General features: G+C 41.0%; 1 protein-coding gene across 1 annotated transcript in view; it reads right to left on the bottom strand.

Annotated features, from left to right (window-relative positions):
• Nucleotides 1–13,049, bottom strand: part of LOC126457083 (uncharacterized) — a 34,860-nt gene extending 21,811 nt beyond the window's left edge. The window contains exon 1 of the mRNA XM_050093096.1: nucleotides 12,636–13,049. Coding sequence (XP_049949053.1) covers nucleotides 12,636–13,032 — 397 coding nt within the window. The 5' untranslated portion in view covers nucleotides 13,033–13,049. The remainder of the gene's footprint in view (nucleotides 1–12,635) is intronic.
• Between the last annotated feature and the right edge of the window lie 3,971 nt (nucleotides 13,050–17,020).

Consider the following 17,020-nt stretch of genomic DNA (forward strand, 5'->3'; position numbering starts at 1 on the left):
TGTTCAGAAGGGCAACTCAGCAGCAGAAAGTTGTTAGGTGCCCTCACACACTACGCAAATCACTGTTCCAAAATACACAACCTAACAAAAATTGTTTTGAGTCACTTTTATTCACTAAAAAAATTGAGCTACTGCATGTCAGTCCAGTACATCCTTTACACAAGGAAATATCTAAATAGCAAGTGTTTTGCTACTATCTAATTTTTAATCTAATTTTGTATAGAACTCTGGGAATATTTATAGCAAATTACCACCAAAGAATACCACTATCATCATCATCATCATCATCATCATCATCATCATCATCATCATCATCATCATCATCATCATCATCATCATCATCATCACCACCACCACAGACTGATTATGCCTTTCAGCGTTCAGTCTGGAGCATAGCCCCCCTTATGAAATTCCTCCATGATCCCTATTCAGTGCTAACATTGGTGTCTCTTCTGATGTTAAACCTATTACCTCAAAATCATTCTTAACCGAATCCAGGTACCTTCTCCTTGGTCTGCCCCGACTCCTCCTACCCTCTACTGCTGAACCCATGAGTCTCTTGGGTAACCTTGCTTCTCCCATGCGTGTAACATGACCCCACCATCTAAGCCTGTTCGCCCTGACTACTACATCTATAGAGTTCATGCCCAGTTTTTCTTTGATTTCCTCATTGTAGACACCCTCCTGCCATTGTTCCCATCTACTAGTACCTGCAATCATCCTAGCTACTTTCATATCCGTAACCTCAACCTTACTGATAAGGTAACCTGAATCCACCCAGCTTTCGCTCCCATACAACAAAGTTGGTCGAAAGATTGAACGGTGCACAGATAACTTAGTCTTGGTACTGACTTCCTTCTTGCAGAAGAGAGTAGATCGTAGCTGAGCGCTCACTGCATTAGCCTTGCTACACCTCGCTTCCAGTTCTTTCACTATGTTGTCATCCTGTGAGAATATGCATCCTAAGTACTTGAAACCGTCCACCTGTTCTAACTTTGTTCCTCCTATTTGGCACTCAATCCGTTTATATTTCTTTCCCAATGACATTACTTTCGTTTTGGAGATGCTAATCTTCATACCATAGTCCTTACTTTTCTGATCTAGCTCTGAAATATTACTCTGCAAACTTTCAATCGAATCTGCCATCACAACTAAGTCATCCGCATATGCAAGACTGCTTATTTTGTGTTCACATATCTTAATCTCACCCAGCCAGTCTATTGTTTTCAACATATGATCCATAAATAATATTAACAGTGGAGACAGGTTGCAGCCTTGTCTTACCCCTGAAACTACTCTGAACCATGAACTCAGTTTACCGTCAACTAACTGCTGCCTGACTATCCATGTAAAGACCTTTAATTGCTTGCAAAAGTTTGCCTCCTATTCCATAATCTCGTAGAACAGACAATAACTTCCTCCTAGGAACCCGGTCATATGCCTTTTCTAGATCTATAAAGCATAGATACAATTCCCTGTTCCACTCTTAACACTTCATTATTTGTCGTAAGCTAAAAATCTGGTCCTGACAACCTCTAAGAGGCCTAAACCCACACTGATTTTCATCCAATTGCTCCTCAACTAATACTCGCACTTTCCTTTCAACAATACCTGAGAAGATTTTACCCACAACGCTGATTAAAGAGATACCTCTGTAGTTGTTACAATCTTTTCTGTTTCCATGTTTAAAGATTGGTGTGATTACTGCTTTTGTCCAGTCTGATGGAACCTGTCCCGACTCCCAGGCCATTTCAATTATCCTGTGCAGCCATTTAAGACCTGACATGCCACTGTATTTGATGAGTTCCGACTTAATTTCATCCACCCCAGCTGCTTTATTGCACTGCACTCTATTGACCATTTTCTCCACTTCCTCAAATGTGATCCTATTTCCATCATCATTCCTATCCCATTCTACCTCAAAATCTGAAACATTACTGATCGTATTTTCACCTACATTGAGCAACTCTTCAAAATATTCCCTCCATCTGCCCAAGGCATCCACAGGATTCACCAGCAGTTTTCCTGACCTGTCCAAAATACTTGTCATTTCCTTCTTACCTTCCTTTCGAAGACTGCTAATTGCACTCCAGAATGGTTTTCCAGCAGCTTGACCCAATGTCTCCAACCTGTTTCCAAAGTCTTCCCAAGATTTCTTCTTGGATGCTGCAATTATCTGTTTGGCTTTGTTTCTTTCTTCAACATAACTTTGTCTACCTGTGTTCTAGTATGTAGCCATTTTTTATACGCCTTTTTCCTTTTACAGGCTGCCTTGACTGTCATTCCACCAAGCTGTTTGCTTCCTCCTACTTTTACACACTACTGTTCCAAGACATTCTTTAGCCACTTCTAGTACTGTGTCCCTGTACCTTGTCCATTCCTTTTCCAATGACTAATTGACTACATTCAACTAACTGGTACCTTTCTGAGATCGCTGTTATGTACTTGTGCCTGATTTCCTTATCCTGAAGTTTCTCCACTCTTATCCTCCTACATATGGACCTGACCTCCTGCACTTTCGGCCTCGCAGTCCCAATTTCACTGCAGATTAAATAATGATCAGTGTCATCAAAGAATCCCCTGAATACACGTGTGTCCCTCACAGCCTTCCTGAATTCCTGATCTGTTATTATATAGTCAATGACAGATCTGGTTCCCCTGCTTTCCGAAGTATACCGGTGAATGTTCTTATGTTTAAAAAAGGAGTTTGTGATTACTAAGCCCATACTGGCACAGAAATCCAAGAGTTGCTGCCCGTTCCTGTTGGCCTCCATATCCTCTCCAAATTTACCCATAACCTTTTCATACCCTTCTGTACGATTTCCAATCCTGGCGTTAAAATCACCCATGAGCAGAACACTGTCCTTGTCCTTTACTCTAACAACATCACCGAGTGCCTCATAAAAACTATCCATCTTATCTTGATCAGTCCCTTCACAATGCGAATATACTGACAATCCTAATTTTCTTGCTAGACACTGTCAAATCTATCCACATCAGTCGTTCGTGTACATACCTTATTGCAACTACGCTGGGTTCCATTTCTTTCCTAATGTAAAGCCCTACACCCCATTGTGCTATTTCTGCTTTGACTCCTGACAAGTAGATCTTGTATTCTCCCACTTCTTTCTCACCCCTTACCCGAACGTCACTAACAGCTAAAATGTCCAGCCCCATCTTACTTGCAGCCTCTGCCAGCTCTACCTTCTTCCAAGAGTAGCCCCCATTGATATTAATAGCTCCCATCTCATTACCATTTGTTTGCCAAGTCGTATCTTAGGAGTCCCTGGTTTGTCAGAGGTGGGACTCCGACACCTCCAAAGGTCCGAGGCATTTTGCTCTGTTGCCAGCATCATATTTAAAGTACCAGGGAAGCAGGTTGCTAGCCTTACTTGCCCCGAGTCGCATTGGGTTTTACCCCTAACGGCTGAGGAACCGGTGGATTTGGTAGTCTTTGCCGTATGAGCACAAAGGTGACCACGACTAAATATGTCCGAGATGCCCAGACTTATTCCAAAGTAACTGGTATCCCGACTGTCGGGACCACTTACTTGGCCACTCATACGTTGCCCGTGGTTCATGAACTAGGACATGACTACAGGAACCCACACCCACATCTTTATAAACTGAAAAATTCAAATTGGCAAAATTATTTTAAGTACTATTTAGTTTTTATTCTTAATGATACTCTTCAAATAAGATAACAGGAAATAGGTTACAATTTTAATTAAAAACGGCCAAAGAAAAAGCTTTACAACTGAACTAATTCTACAAAACCATATTCAGAAATAAAACCAAACAGAACACAGTCAGGAGTACAGTCTGAAGACAAACTGTTCTTCCTCTGACCGTGCCGGCGACGACAGTATGTAATAATGTCTGTAATAGAAAAGCTTACCATCAGATTCTTCAGTTGTCCCACTATCACCAACGGCTCTAATTATGAAAGAAACTCCTTTTCATTGATGTCGTGCCCAGTGCTATGAAAGTTCAAATAGCGTGACAACTAGCATATCATGCGTCGATTTCGCGACACACCTTGACATGCATTCGCGATATACAGGCTGCCGGAGGGATATGACCGTTCAGTGATAACTATTTTTTAGTTTTGTAAAAATCAGCATCTTCTGGTGACACCACTTTCAGTAGGCACCAAAGGATTACGATCACTCGTACAATGAACATCCTTGTTGGTTTTAAACTGTTTATTGCTGTAACAGTTTCTCACCGCCTTGTGCAGCAAGATCAGAATTTAGCCCTGTACTGGTTCGTCTTAAGAGTAATCATCATATGAACATTACACTATGCATCCTTGCTGGAACCTCACTGGATTTTGTTTCACGTGGAGTGGAAACCAAGTTGTTGAGTACAGATGAGTAAGACAGCAACGATACGTTTTGTGCTCCGAGTCAAGCGCACATCGACTTCGCGATGATACAGGACAACTTTATATCTACATCTATACTCCGCAAACCACAGTGAAGTGTATGACATAGGGTACGTCCTATTATACCAGTTAAGATTTCTTCCTGTTCCATTCACATATGGAGCACGGGAAGAATCAATGAATGCCTCTGCACCCAGTAATTATTCTAATCTTATCCTCACGATCCCTCTGTGCGATGCGTAGGGGCTGTAGTATGTTATTAGAGCTGATATTTAAAGCCGGTTCTTGAAACTTTAATAGATTTTTCGGGATAGTTTACTTCAGTCTTCAAGAGTCTTCAGTTCCTTCAGTATCTGACACTCCCACGGATTAAACATGTGACCATTCGTGCTGCTCTTCTCTGTGTACGTCCAATATCCCGTGTTAGTCCTGTTTGGTACGGGTTCCACACACTTCAGCAGCATTCTAGACTCGATCGCAAGAGTCATTTGTAAGCAATCTCCTTTGTAGACTGATTAAACTTCCCCAGTATTCTACCAATAACTAATTCTACCACCTCCTTTAACACGACAACCTATGTGATCATTCCCTTTCATGTCCCTACGAAATGTTACAACCAGGTATTTGTGTGAGTAGGTCGATTCCAACACTGACATTGTAGTCTTACTATACATTTTTTCGTTTTGTGTAGTGAACAATTTTGTATTTCTGAACATTTAAAGCAAGTTGCCAATACCTGCATCACGTTGAAATCCTACCAAGATCTAACTCGTCATTTATTTAACCAATTTTTCTTAGAATACGAAGTCATATTTTATGTGAAACATACAATCACAGCAGAAAGAAGACGAACAAATACTGTAAAAATACCTCAGCAGTGAAGTCATATCAAAGATCTTTGATGTAACTTGACGCTGAGGGACAAAAAGAATACTGGACCCTACCACCTATTATTTACTATAAATTATTTCGGAAGAGACATCAGAAGTGACGAAGGGGCTGGAAAATACGATGGATGTCAGCAAGGAACGGGAGGATGATCTTGCTGTTAAACAAAATTTTGTAAAGACTGCAGTGCATAACATGTCGAAGCGGACGTATTAAGCCACGTAACGTAAAGAAAAGAAAATAACCGAAAAGCTGCACAAATAGTTGACAGAAGTTTAATATCTTCGTCTTATTCATTCAATTTCAAAACATTCATGTGCTGAAAACGTGCCTCAGAGGCTAGAGAAAAAAAACCATTAGTACGGTTGTGTGACGTTTGAAGTTCTTTAACCCAGAAAAACACTGAGAAAGAAGAGAAATTGATGCTTTGAGTGAAAAAGTTGCTTAACGTATCAATAGTATTGTGATTAACAGCGACATAAGGCCTCTACCATGTAGACTGCTATGCTAAATTAGTGTAATTCCTCCTATGTTCGGAAAGAAAGACCGTCTTCATTATACCAACTTTGATACTGTTTTCCAAGAAGTTGCAAGTTTGTAGATTCCTCAGAGGAACGTGAAATTTCAGTCCACGCTTTATTGTAGAATGACAGTCTTCCAGAAGGGAAGACACTGATCATAAAAACACTAAAGACAAGGTGGAGCCAGTTTTGCCACAATGGCTTAGGAAAGAAGGGTTATTTTCGTGACAGTTGCCGCTAATTGTTGAACCAATGGTACAATGAACGAGCTGTCAAAAAGATGAGCTAAAAGCGGAAGGAGCTGCAACCATCAACGGTGAAGATACAAGGCAGTCTCTATAAAATTACCGGTTACTCAAATGTCACAGATTTCGTTGAGAATGCTCCAGTTACGGTTCCTGAATATTTAAAAGAACTTGTAAAGAGTGTGGCCGTTTCAGAAGATATGCGTGTTGAAGATGCTGAGGAGAAAGCTGCACTAACATGACTCATTTTACAGAACATTGAGGACAGTTTATGTATATTATCTATAACTGCTTATTTGTTCAGCAGAGACTGATACTTTAGATGTGTGTTTTACGTATGATTCTAACTGAACTGTAAGGAGGATAATTGTTGATTAGTTCTACAATAATTCTAAATTCTGATAGATTTTGATTTCAGTATAAATATTAATGTGCGTAACATTGAGCAAAATCTACAGAATTTTTCTGAATCGATAAATACGTTTTAAAAGTAACTTCACTTTTTTCACTTTCAGATTTAGTACTAACATTTATGTAGGCCTACTACATAAATGTTTGTTGTATGCGAAGCAGGTTGCTGTTCGGAAACTACAGAAAGGTTTTGCTGATTTAGAACCAAAGTTGAAAAGTGTATGAACTTTTAGGCTAATGGATTTTTTATCTCGCAGATATGTCTCGAAAACTGGTTATGCTTCCGACATGTATATGACCATCTTTCAGAAGTACACTGGAAGTATTTTGTCAATGCCTTCGAAAAATGAACCGTTCTACGTAAAAATTGAGAGGGAACTTTTCTGTTTCTTACCACCACTTCCCCTAACTTTTCCCAGAGCTCCAAAACTTAAGTTATTTTCCCTAATTTGGCTTTTGTGCAACTGTTTAAATGTGTGAGCCTGAGCAGCTCTGCTGCATGGGAGCAGCAGCCAATGTAGGTCAGTGCAGTGCTCTCACTGCTAGAGTAATCCTTCGCGTTTCGTTGCCCCTATTAATAGACTTCAATAAAACTAATCTCTCACAAGAATAATTTTGTACTGCTCTGCCGAATGTGCACGTAAGATTGCAACAATTGCCGACATTTTCTTCAAAACTTAAAATTCCGCCTAGAAATCATTTTCATTGTAACGGGAAAGAAACCTTTTCCGTTGATACTGGCCGTCGCATGAAAGACGTGATCTGTATTTGTTTGGACTGACTCCATCTACATATCGCAAAAACGATATTGCAAATATCAGCCCAAACACCAGAACAAATGCTCCTGACGATTCTTAGGACTGACACCCTAGACAAATATGTGTGTGTGTGTGTGTGTGTGTGTGTGTGTGTGTGTGTGTGTGTGTGTGTGTGTGTGAACGTTTCCGTGAGTATCTAAAATAATGGGAGAAAAATCTAAGTGTGCCCAAGAAAAAAAATATTTTCTAAAATAGATCTCAGTTATTACAGGAACAAATAAATTAACTAGAGAAGTCTCATTGCTGTCCTCAAAGAAGATTTACACCACGAGTTTGGAATGAAGAGTCTTGAGTACGAGATACGGGTATGGTAGCCGAAGAAAGCCAGATTAGATGTGATTAGCGATAAACTTATCAAAATTGATGACAGAAGTAGAAGTGAAAGTTCTATAAGGTTTGCAGGAGAGCTTCTGTGAAGTTTGGGAGGTAGGAGACGAGATACTGGCAGAAGTAAAGCTGTGAGGACGGGGAGTGAGTTGCTTGGGTAGCTCAGTTGATAAGAGCACTTGCCCGCGAAAGGCAAAGGTCCCGAGTTCGAGTCTCGGTCCGGCACAGTTTTAATCTGCCAGGAAGTTTCTTAGAAGTGACAGCATTCTGTTTCCTTTGAAGCAAAATAACGTGACGTACGCAACGTGGGGAATATAAAAACCAAACTAGCACTGGCAAAGAGGGTATTTATGGACAAAATCTACCAGTCAAAGATAGGTCTTAATTTGAGGAAGAAATTTCCGAGAATAGTCATTTGGTGCAGCAGCATTGTGTGTTATGAAACACGGACAGAGAAGCTAAACGTTTGATATGTCGCACTATAGACAGATCTTTAAAATTAGATGGATAAGATAATGAATTAGGAGATACTCCGCGGAGTCTATGAGGAAAGGAATATATGGAAAACGCAAAAGGTACAGGATCATAGGACACGTGTTGACATCAAGCAGCAACTTCCACGTTGAGAGAGCTGTAGAGGATGAAAGCTGTAAGGAACACATTTAACAAACTGAGAACATTGGCTGGCTAAAGCTACTCCGAAATTAAAGACAGGAGCGACATTTGTGGTAGGCCGCAGGAAACGACTTAGGTTGAATTTGCTTCAGCAATACAAACTAGTATCTTCCAGTGCACTTTGATATTTTCAGTTTAATATGTATGAAAGAGCATCACTGCCCAATAGCTCCTTACTCCTGGAATGGGGTTCCCTACTCGGTGTCGTGTATTCTCCGCCCTGCGAATTTTCCGCCCAGGAAAGGTCGAGAAAGGGTCCACTAATCCATTGGGGACGCGAGCTAGAATGCTCAAGCTGTACGCTACTGGCCATACTGTAAGTTGCATATAACAATTTCAGTGTTATTAGTTCTGATATGTATGTTTTAACGAAGGGAGTTCTTACTGATTAAAAGTAAAAAATTATTCTATTAATTTATGCAGAAATTTGGTTTAGAACACATACACAGCGACGTTGTCAAAGTGGAGCACAAAATAAGTAAATAAATAAACAAGTAAATCGCGGTCAGGTTTTTGAAGGGTCATATGTTGGCTGGTTCAATGCTGAAATTTGTTAAAGTTACGCCAGAGAAGCACTCAACCCAAAGCATTTTAAAGAAAGCGCAAAAATATTATAGTTCAAGAGTGCATTTGTAGATGAAAAAATCGAGACTAACAAAAATGAAGGACCTATTAAGGAGGTGGTTCTTGATAAAACTGAAGGACTTAAAACGTAGAAAATTTTGCACATAACTGTCATGCAAAAGAAGACAGTAGTAGTTGAAAGAGCAAATGAAGAATCCAATGAAAGTAGTAGTAATATCTTTTCTGACATTTGTCAGTGACCTTTGTCTTGGAAATCTAACAATTGAATCATCAAAATAGTAACTGACAAAAAAGTTAAAAACAAACATTACTCATTCGTTTTTGTTTAATAGACAATGAGATAAAAAGATGCGTTAACCAACAGTTAACGTCTGACTGCTCCTATATCAGCCACAGTGTGAGTGTTTTTAGAACTTTGATGGCACATTCAACTAAAAATCACACTTTGTACTATTCTTGTTGTAGTCTCTACCACAGGCAGTCTGGTAATAATGCAAATACAACTGGGTAGATAGTAGTCATTTTTATTACTTTCAAAATCTGCATGGATTGTATATATCTGAAAACTGCTTGCTACATCACTAAGTACCATCCATAAAAAGTCTTACTTTTTAGAGCCTTTCTCCCTGCTCTTCCACAAAAAACTTATCCTGTCTCCTGATTTATCTTCGCTTAACAGGACACTGCTGCCATCATTCATAGTTATTAGCTCTGCTTTAAGTCCAATCTCTTCTTTTGTCTCTGGATCCCTCTCACTTCCCTGCGACTTTGCCCTTTCCTTGTATAAGGTCCTCTTCGTTGTTCGCTGCTCTTTTATTTCTGTCACAAAGTCGTACCCTCTATTATACAGGCTACCTAGCTCCTCTGAATAGATTTTGGGAATAGACGTATTTTCCTCTAGTGCCCTCTTCTTTGCCTGGTTCAGAGTCCTCTGTACTTCCAACCTTGCGTCATCCGGAGCTCCGCATTGATGCTCGTGCGAAAAGAGCACTGTAGAATCCTTGAGTTTAAGCTTTCCACGGCAATGCTTCTCTTTCTGTTTTGAACAGCGCCAAATCACAGTCCCATCTTCCTTCGTTTTCTTCGCTGTGTAAGAACCTTCATAATGGCAACTACGCTTACCACGAATTGCCGTTGAAACTTCGGTATCACAACTACTGAGATGGTAATATCCAAGTAGCGCGATCTGAAGTCTACGAAAACTAGAGCGATACTAACAGGCAGATGGGACTGTGCGGGCGGAGTTCGGCCAAGTCCAGGGAACAGGTAGAGCAAGGGGATTAGGACTGTCCGGCTGCAGGTAGGACGGGACACAATGGACGCAGGTACGAGGCGGAGAGTTCGCAGGGCGGAGAATTCATGCATTCCTCCTACTCAAATACATATGACTGAGGTCACAGTGAATGATGTCGTTTAAATATGTTAACGATATTTAAAACTTATTACCCTTCGGATTTAAGCGATGATATGTAGAGCACTATAATGCCAAGACTGCATACACAATTTCGTGAATCTGTAACCTAACACCATGTACAGATCGAATTCATGAAATTTACTAACTCGCTCATTTTTAAATAATATCTCCGAGTTATGTAAACAACTGACATAACTATCGCAAATTTAATTCAAAGCTTGCTCTTCCGCAACGCAATAAAAACATTTTCCAAAAATGCGACCTTTACAGCCAGTGTTACTTTAATTATGTGACCAACTTTTTGGACTGAATTTGAATGCTCATACTAAAAGAGGTTGAAAGTAGCTTAATGTGAGCTGAAGCTTTTTGTTCCTCTAGTAAAAGACAACGCGAACAAAGTTTCAAAACTGGGCAACAATTTTAGCGTGACAAGTTTTAAGGGCAGTCTACAGGCATGTTAATGTGTCAACCAGTGCCGTACCAATTCAGACGAGAATCCTAAAGGCTGCCCTTAAAGTCTAAACAGATTGAAAAAATCTGTATGCATTCTTAAGACGAAAATGTTTCAACAAATTCCTTAGAAAAGGAAACCAAAGAACAAAAAGATCATGTCCCAGTGAATGCCTTAAAATACGCTCCTACCCACAGCGCTATTACAGTGCAATGTAACACGCACATGACCGTCCTTTTAGTTACCTAACGCGATAAACGCAGAATTCTAGCCATGTGATTGAAGTGAGTTCCATGTCTGCTATTCCGTTTCCAGCAGGATGGAAAACTGTTAACGCGGTGTTGATAGCATCACGAGTAGTGAGCAGTGCGTCAACAAGTCAGCTTTCACCAGCTGCGTGATCGACGACACAGTTACTCGACAGCACACGTATTCACCACGGCTACAACATGTCAATCTGGATTTTTGATGGACTTACCCCATCTATCACTGGGCTTCAATTACCATTTGTCACGCGCGAACAATGCTACGAATGCTATAGTTACATCAATTTGACGGGAATACACAATTGAATCATTCGATACCACTTCGTTAATACCGCTTTTCCTTGCGCACACATGCCAACATTAAGGGACGAAGCCGACAGTGTCGATAGGTGTGCCACGTCCTTTTATACAACTGAGGGGTCTTTTCATAAAACAAGGCGATGAATAGCCAACATTAAGACCATGTTCTTTCTTTACAGCAAAGATTATGCTTAGACACTTCGTGTCATCACCTCAGACTGGCACCAACGGTAAAATCGCGTTCGTCAAATACTCATCAGTCCAGGTGAAACACTCCCATACCGTGGATGCCAGTTAATACAAAATTGAATTGTTTTTAAACAGTGAGCACTTAATTTCACACAAAAGTGATTTAAATATGCAGCACAAAAAATAGAATACAACACCGTCGTTGCCAACTAACAACCTCCAATAAAAGAAATGTCAGGATAATTATGGCCAACTACGACGTCCCGCAGGGGGGAGGGGGCAGAACAGCATTACGGTGAATTGAGATTAGTCACACGACACCGCGTGGATAGATATCCAGTTATAAAACATTTAGGTACCTAACACGAAAACATCACAATGCGACATTTACTGGACCTCCACGGTGATAGGGTGGTTGTGAGGAGACTAGGTTCACGTCATTAACGCCTGCCAACTTATCAAAGAAACTAAAATCTGACCACAGTGTGGGGAGGGGGCGGGGTGAGAAAACTGCTATTCAACAGACTGTTTCTGCAAGTTATCGGGCATCTCCATTGCACCTGTGTGTCTAGTAAACTACACAATGTAGCACCAATACCAAGCAAAAATTATTCACGACGTTACACCTTTAAGACATACCAAAAATTCTAAAGATTTAATAATATGGATAGTAGTATGTACAGAACACGAGATGAGAAAACCTCCGATTTCTGCAATGACAATGCCACCAATAATTTATGGTGGTGAAACTACAACTGGAAAATAATGAATAGCAGCTCCGGAAAAAGAATCTTTAGAAAACAGTAACTGGCTACTGACGTACGACAAAAATTAGGATTTCAAAGAATAAACGAATAGATCAAATAATATAAAAATGGAGAAATCACGACAAGAATAAACGATAATAGAATGCCTGAAACAGTTATGACTTATCGACCAACAAGGATATCAACTGATCAAGAAAGAGGGGCACAAGTCAAGCAGTAACCAACCATATACTGCAGTCATTGAAAAGAAGGATGTAGCAGAAAGTGCGTACAATTTTAAGAAAGACATGTGGAACAATATACGGATGGTTCGCACTATCTACAGACTCTGGTGTATTGTATACAGTACTTTACCAATCTCTTCAGTAGAACTGCCATACGCTATGCTCACCTTTAGTGGTTGTCGGCGGCACAGTTCCGCTGCTCTGTCCAGCTTCTGCTACCCCGCGTGTTGTTTGTGGCGCCTTCCATCGCAGAGAAGCAAGCGCAGCAGCATTAGAGAAGGAGAAGACCTTAGAAGATTTAGCGGCTCCCCCTCCACGCTGGGCGTACACAATAACCATTGGTTCTAATCGTCTCTGCCTCACCGGAGCCATCCGCATGAGCTCCAGTCGCTCGAGTACGTCGGCTTGTTCGAGAGTGGGCCACTCTTCCAGGCAAAGATTGAGAGGGCCCTGTGGTGTCTGGGAGTACACCACCACCCTGGGCGTCTCCACAGGGGATGACGCCTCTCCCTGTTCCACCACCCTGAGCTTCTCCGAATGTGGTGACGCCTCTCCCTGCAACATCACCCTGGGCTTCTCCGAAGGGGGTGATGCCTCTCCCTGCGAGTCCGAAGTCTTGCTGTTCGCCCCAGACTTCAGCATGACCTTGACGGAGTGGCGGTAGTGCAGTGGGGCAGCCACGGCCACAGCCTTACCCCGCTCTACCTGCGACAAACAAGCCGCCTCCCCACAGCCTTCGGTCTCGACGCGCTGCGGTGTGTCTGGCGACAGCATGGCTCAGCAACTGGCGAGCTGGGGGCTGGGGGCTGGCGGTGGAAGCCTCTGGCCGCCACACACTGCTGCCAACTTGTGGCGGAAAATCACACTGCTGCAGGCGAACCTCGGAATATTCGGCAGGAAATTCAGGAGGTTCGTTTGAGCAGTTACCAGACAACAGGCCTGCGCATGCGCAGCTACGCTGACGAGACAGCCCGTGCTCGGTGCTTGCTCTTCTCGTACGCTTTTCGTCGCATTTCTGGTGGAATTTCGTCCGTGGTGAGGTATCACGTGACCATGTGCAGCCCTGCGGCATGTTGTTGAGAGGACATACAGAGTTGTACGTAGAGCAATTGTTTTATCATATCCCACCCAGGTAAAGGATGCAAATAAGGAAGCAGTTCTTGGCAAAATATCATTTTAAAATTAGACTCCACAGCTCGGGGTGAATTTGACAGATTTTTTTTTTTTTTAATTAGTACTCTGCAATATTGTAATGTAGCATTTCCAACAGGCTTACATTTACACAGCACCGCATAAAGCTAGTAGGATGGAATACAAATTTCTTGCAAAAAAAAAAGAAACAGAAACAGAAACAATTTCTTCTAAAGCTTACACCGGAATAAAGGAGAATAAATTTCATGACTATTTCAAAATGTGCAAAAAATTAACAAGGTTGTCTGTGAGGCAAAGAAACTGTACAACTGACAGCTGGGATTAAATATGAAGCCATGTGCGGAATTAAAACGATAAAACACCGTATGCCACCCGTCTACAATTTACCATAGAACAGCATTCTATAAATTTAAGACGTAAACACAAATTAAGAAATAACTTCAGGCCTAGAGGAAGTGCTAACACGTGCCTTGTGATCGAGAAACACTTTCACAGAAGGCAAATTTGTAAAATTCTGCAACAGCTCTCATTATATTTGAAACAAAATATTTAGTTTAAAACTACTGACCAAATTTGCCTACTTAAGTCAGCTTCAAGTAAATGTTTACGTATGTTCGTACGTACACAGCATTAAGAGATCTTACAGTGTCATAAAAGGAACAGGACATCAGAGACTACTCCAGCCAGGATCGAAATTTCATAAACCATACTAATATCCTTCATTCCGCTCTAATTGCGCATTTCTATGTCCAGATGCACTCTAAAGTACCTGATATTCAGCTTTTCATGTGGTTTTCGTGATACGTTTTCTCGGAGGTCTAGTACTGTATTCTCATGTTTGGTTATTTATTATCGTATAATGTCATTCCTCCCAGAAAATGAAAATTTGCACTTGAAATTGAACGAAGTTGAAAGTAGACAATAGTGCGGAAATAAACTAACTGCCTCAGCGGAAAACAAATTAATAGAAGCAAATTTCTCTACAAAACAGATAGAAATAGCTTCATTTTTCCCGAGGGCATGCAGCTTTACTGTATGATTACATGATGATGGCGTCCTCTTGGGTAAAATATTCCGGAGGTAAAATAGTCCCCCATTCGGATCTCCGGGCGGGGACTACTCAAGAGGATGTCATTATCAGGAGAAAGAAAACTGGCGTTCTACGGATCGGAGCGTGGAATGTCAGATCCCTTAATCGGGCAGGTAGGTTAGAAAATTTAAAAAGGGAAATGGATAGGTTGAACTTAGATATAGTGGGAATTAGTGAAGTTCGGTGGCAGGAGGAACAAGACTTCTGGTCAGGTGACTACAGGGTTATAAACACAAAATCAAATAGGGGTAATGCAGGAGTAGGTTTAATAATGAATAGGAAAATAGGAATGCGGGTAAGCTACTACAAACAGCATAGTGAACGCATTATTGTGGCCAAGATAGATACGAAGCCCACACCTACTACAGTAGTACAAGTTTATATGCCAACTAGCTCTGCAGATGACGAAGAAATTGAAGGAATGTATGATGAAATAAAAGAAATTATTCAGATTGTGAAGGGAGACGAAAATTTAATAGTCATGGGTGACTGGAATTCGAGTGTAGGAAAAGGGAGAGAAGGAAACATAGTAGGTGAATATGGATTGGGGGACAGAAATGAAAGAGGAAGCCGCCTGGTAGAATTTTGCACAGAGCATAACTTAATCATAACTAACACTTGGTTTAAGAATCATGAAAGAAGGTTGTATACATGGAAGAACCCTGGAGATACTAAAAGGTATCAGATAGATTATATAATGGTAAGACAGAGATTTAGGAACCAGGTTTTAAATTGTAAGACATTTCCAGGGGCAGATGTGGACTCTGACCACAATCTATTGGTTATGACCTGTAGATTAAAACTGAAGAAACTGCAAAAAGGTGGGAATTTAAGGAGATGGGACCTGGATAAACTGAAAGAACCAGAGGTTGTACAGAGATTCAGGGAGAGCATAAGGGAGCAATTGACAGGAATGGGGGAAATAAATACAGTAGAAGAAGAATGGGTAGCTTTGAGGGATGAAGTAGTGAAGGCAGCAGAGGATCAAGTAGGTAAAAAGACGAGGGCTAGTAGAAATCCTTGGGTAACAGAAGAAATATTGAATTTAATTGATGAAAGGAGAAAATATAAAAATGCAGTAAGTGAAACAGGCAAAAAGGAATACAAACGTCTCAAAAATGAGATCGCCAGGAAGTGCAAAATGGCTAAGCAGGGATGGCTAGAGGACAAATGTAAGGATGTAGAGGCCTATCTCACTAGGGGTAAGATAGATACCGCCTACAGGAAAATTAAAGAGACCTTTGGAGATCAGAGAAAGACTTGTATGAATATCAAGAGCTCAGATGGAAACCCAGTTCTAAGCAAAGAAGGGAAAGCAGAAAGGTGGAAGGAGTATATAGAGGGTCTATACAAGGGCGATGTACTTGAGGACAATATTATGGAAATGGAAGAGGATGTAGATGAAGATGAAATGGGAGATACGATACTGCGTGAAGAGTTTGACAGAGCACTGAAAGACCTGAGTCGAAACAAGGCCCCCGGAGTAGACAATATTCCATTGGAACTACTGACGGCCGTGGGAGAGCCAGTCCTGACAAAACTCTACCATCTGGTGAGCAAGATGTATGAAACAGGCGAAATACCCTCAGACTTCAAGAAGAATATAATAATTCCAATCCCGAAGAAAGCAGGTGTTGACAGATGTGAAAATTACCGAACTATCAGCTTAATAAGTCACAGCTGCAAAATACTAACACGAATTCTTTACAGACGAATGGAAAAACTAGTAGAAGCCAACCTCGGGGAAGATCAGTTTGGATTCCGTAGAAACACTGGAACACGTGAGGCAATACTGACCTTACGACTTATCTTAGAAGAAAGATTAAGGAAAGGCAAACCTACGTTTCTAGCATTTGTAGACTTAGAGAAAGCTTTTGACAATGTTGACTGGAATACTCTCTTTCAAATTCTAAAGGTGGCAGGGGTAAAATACAGGGAGCGAAAGGCTATTTACAATTTGTACAGAAACCAGATGGCAGTTATAAGAGTCGAGGGACATGAAAGGGAAGCAGTGGTTGGGAAGGGAGTAAGACAGGGTTGTAGCCTCTCCCCGATGTTGTTCAATCTGTATATTGAGCAAGCAGTAAAGGAAACAAAAGAAAAATTCGGGGTAGGTATTAAAATTCATGGAGAAGAAATAAAAACTTTGAGGTTCGCCGATGACATTGTAATTCTGTCAGAGACAGCAAAGGACTTGGAAGAGCAGTTGAATGGAATGGACAGTGTCTTGAAAGGAGGATATAAGATGAACATCAACAAAAGCAAAACAAGGATAATGGAATGTAGTCTAATTAAGTCGGGTGATGCTGA

Source organism: Schistocerca serialis, chromosome 2 (genome assembly GCF_023864345.2).
Source record: "Schistocerca serialis cubense isolate TAMUIC-IGC-003099 chromosome 2, iqSchSeri2.2, whole genome shotgun sequence".
NCBI classification, from domain to species: Eukaryota; Metazoa; Arthropoda; class Insecta; order Orthoptera; family Acrididae; genus Schistocerca; species Schistocerca serialis.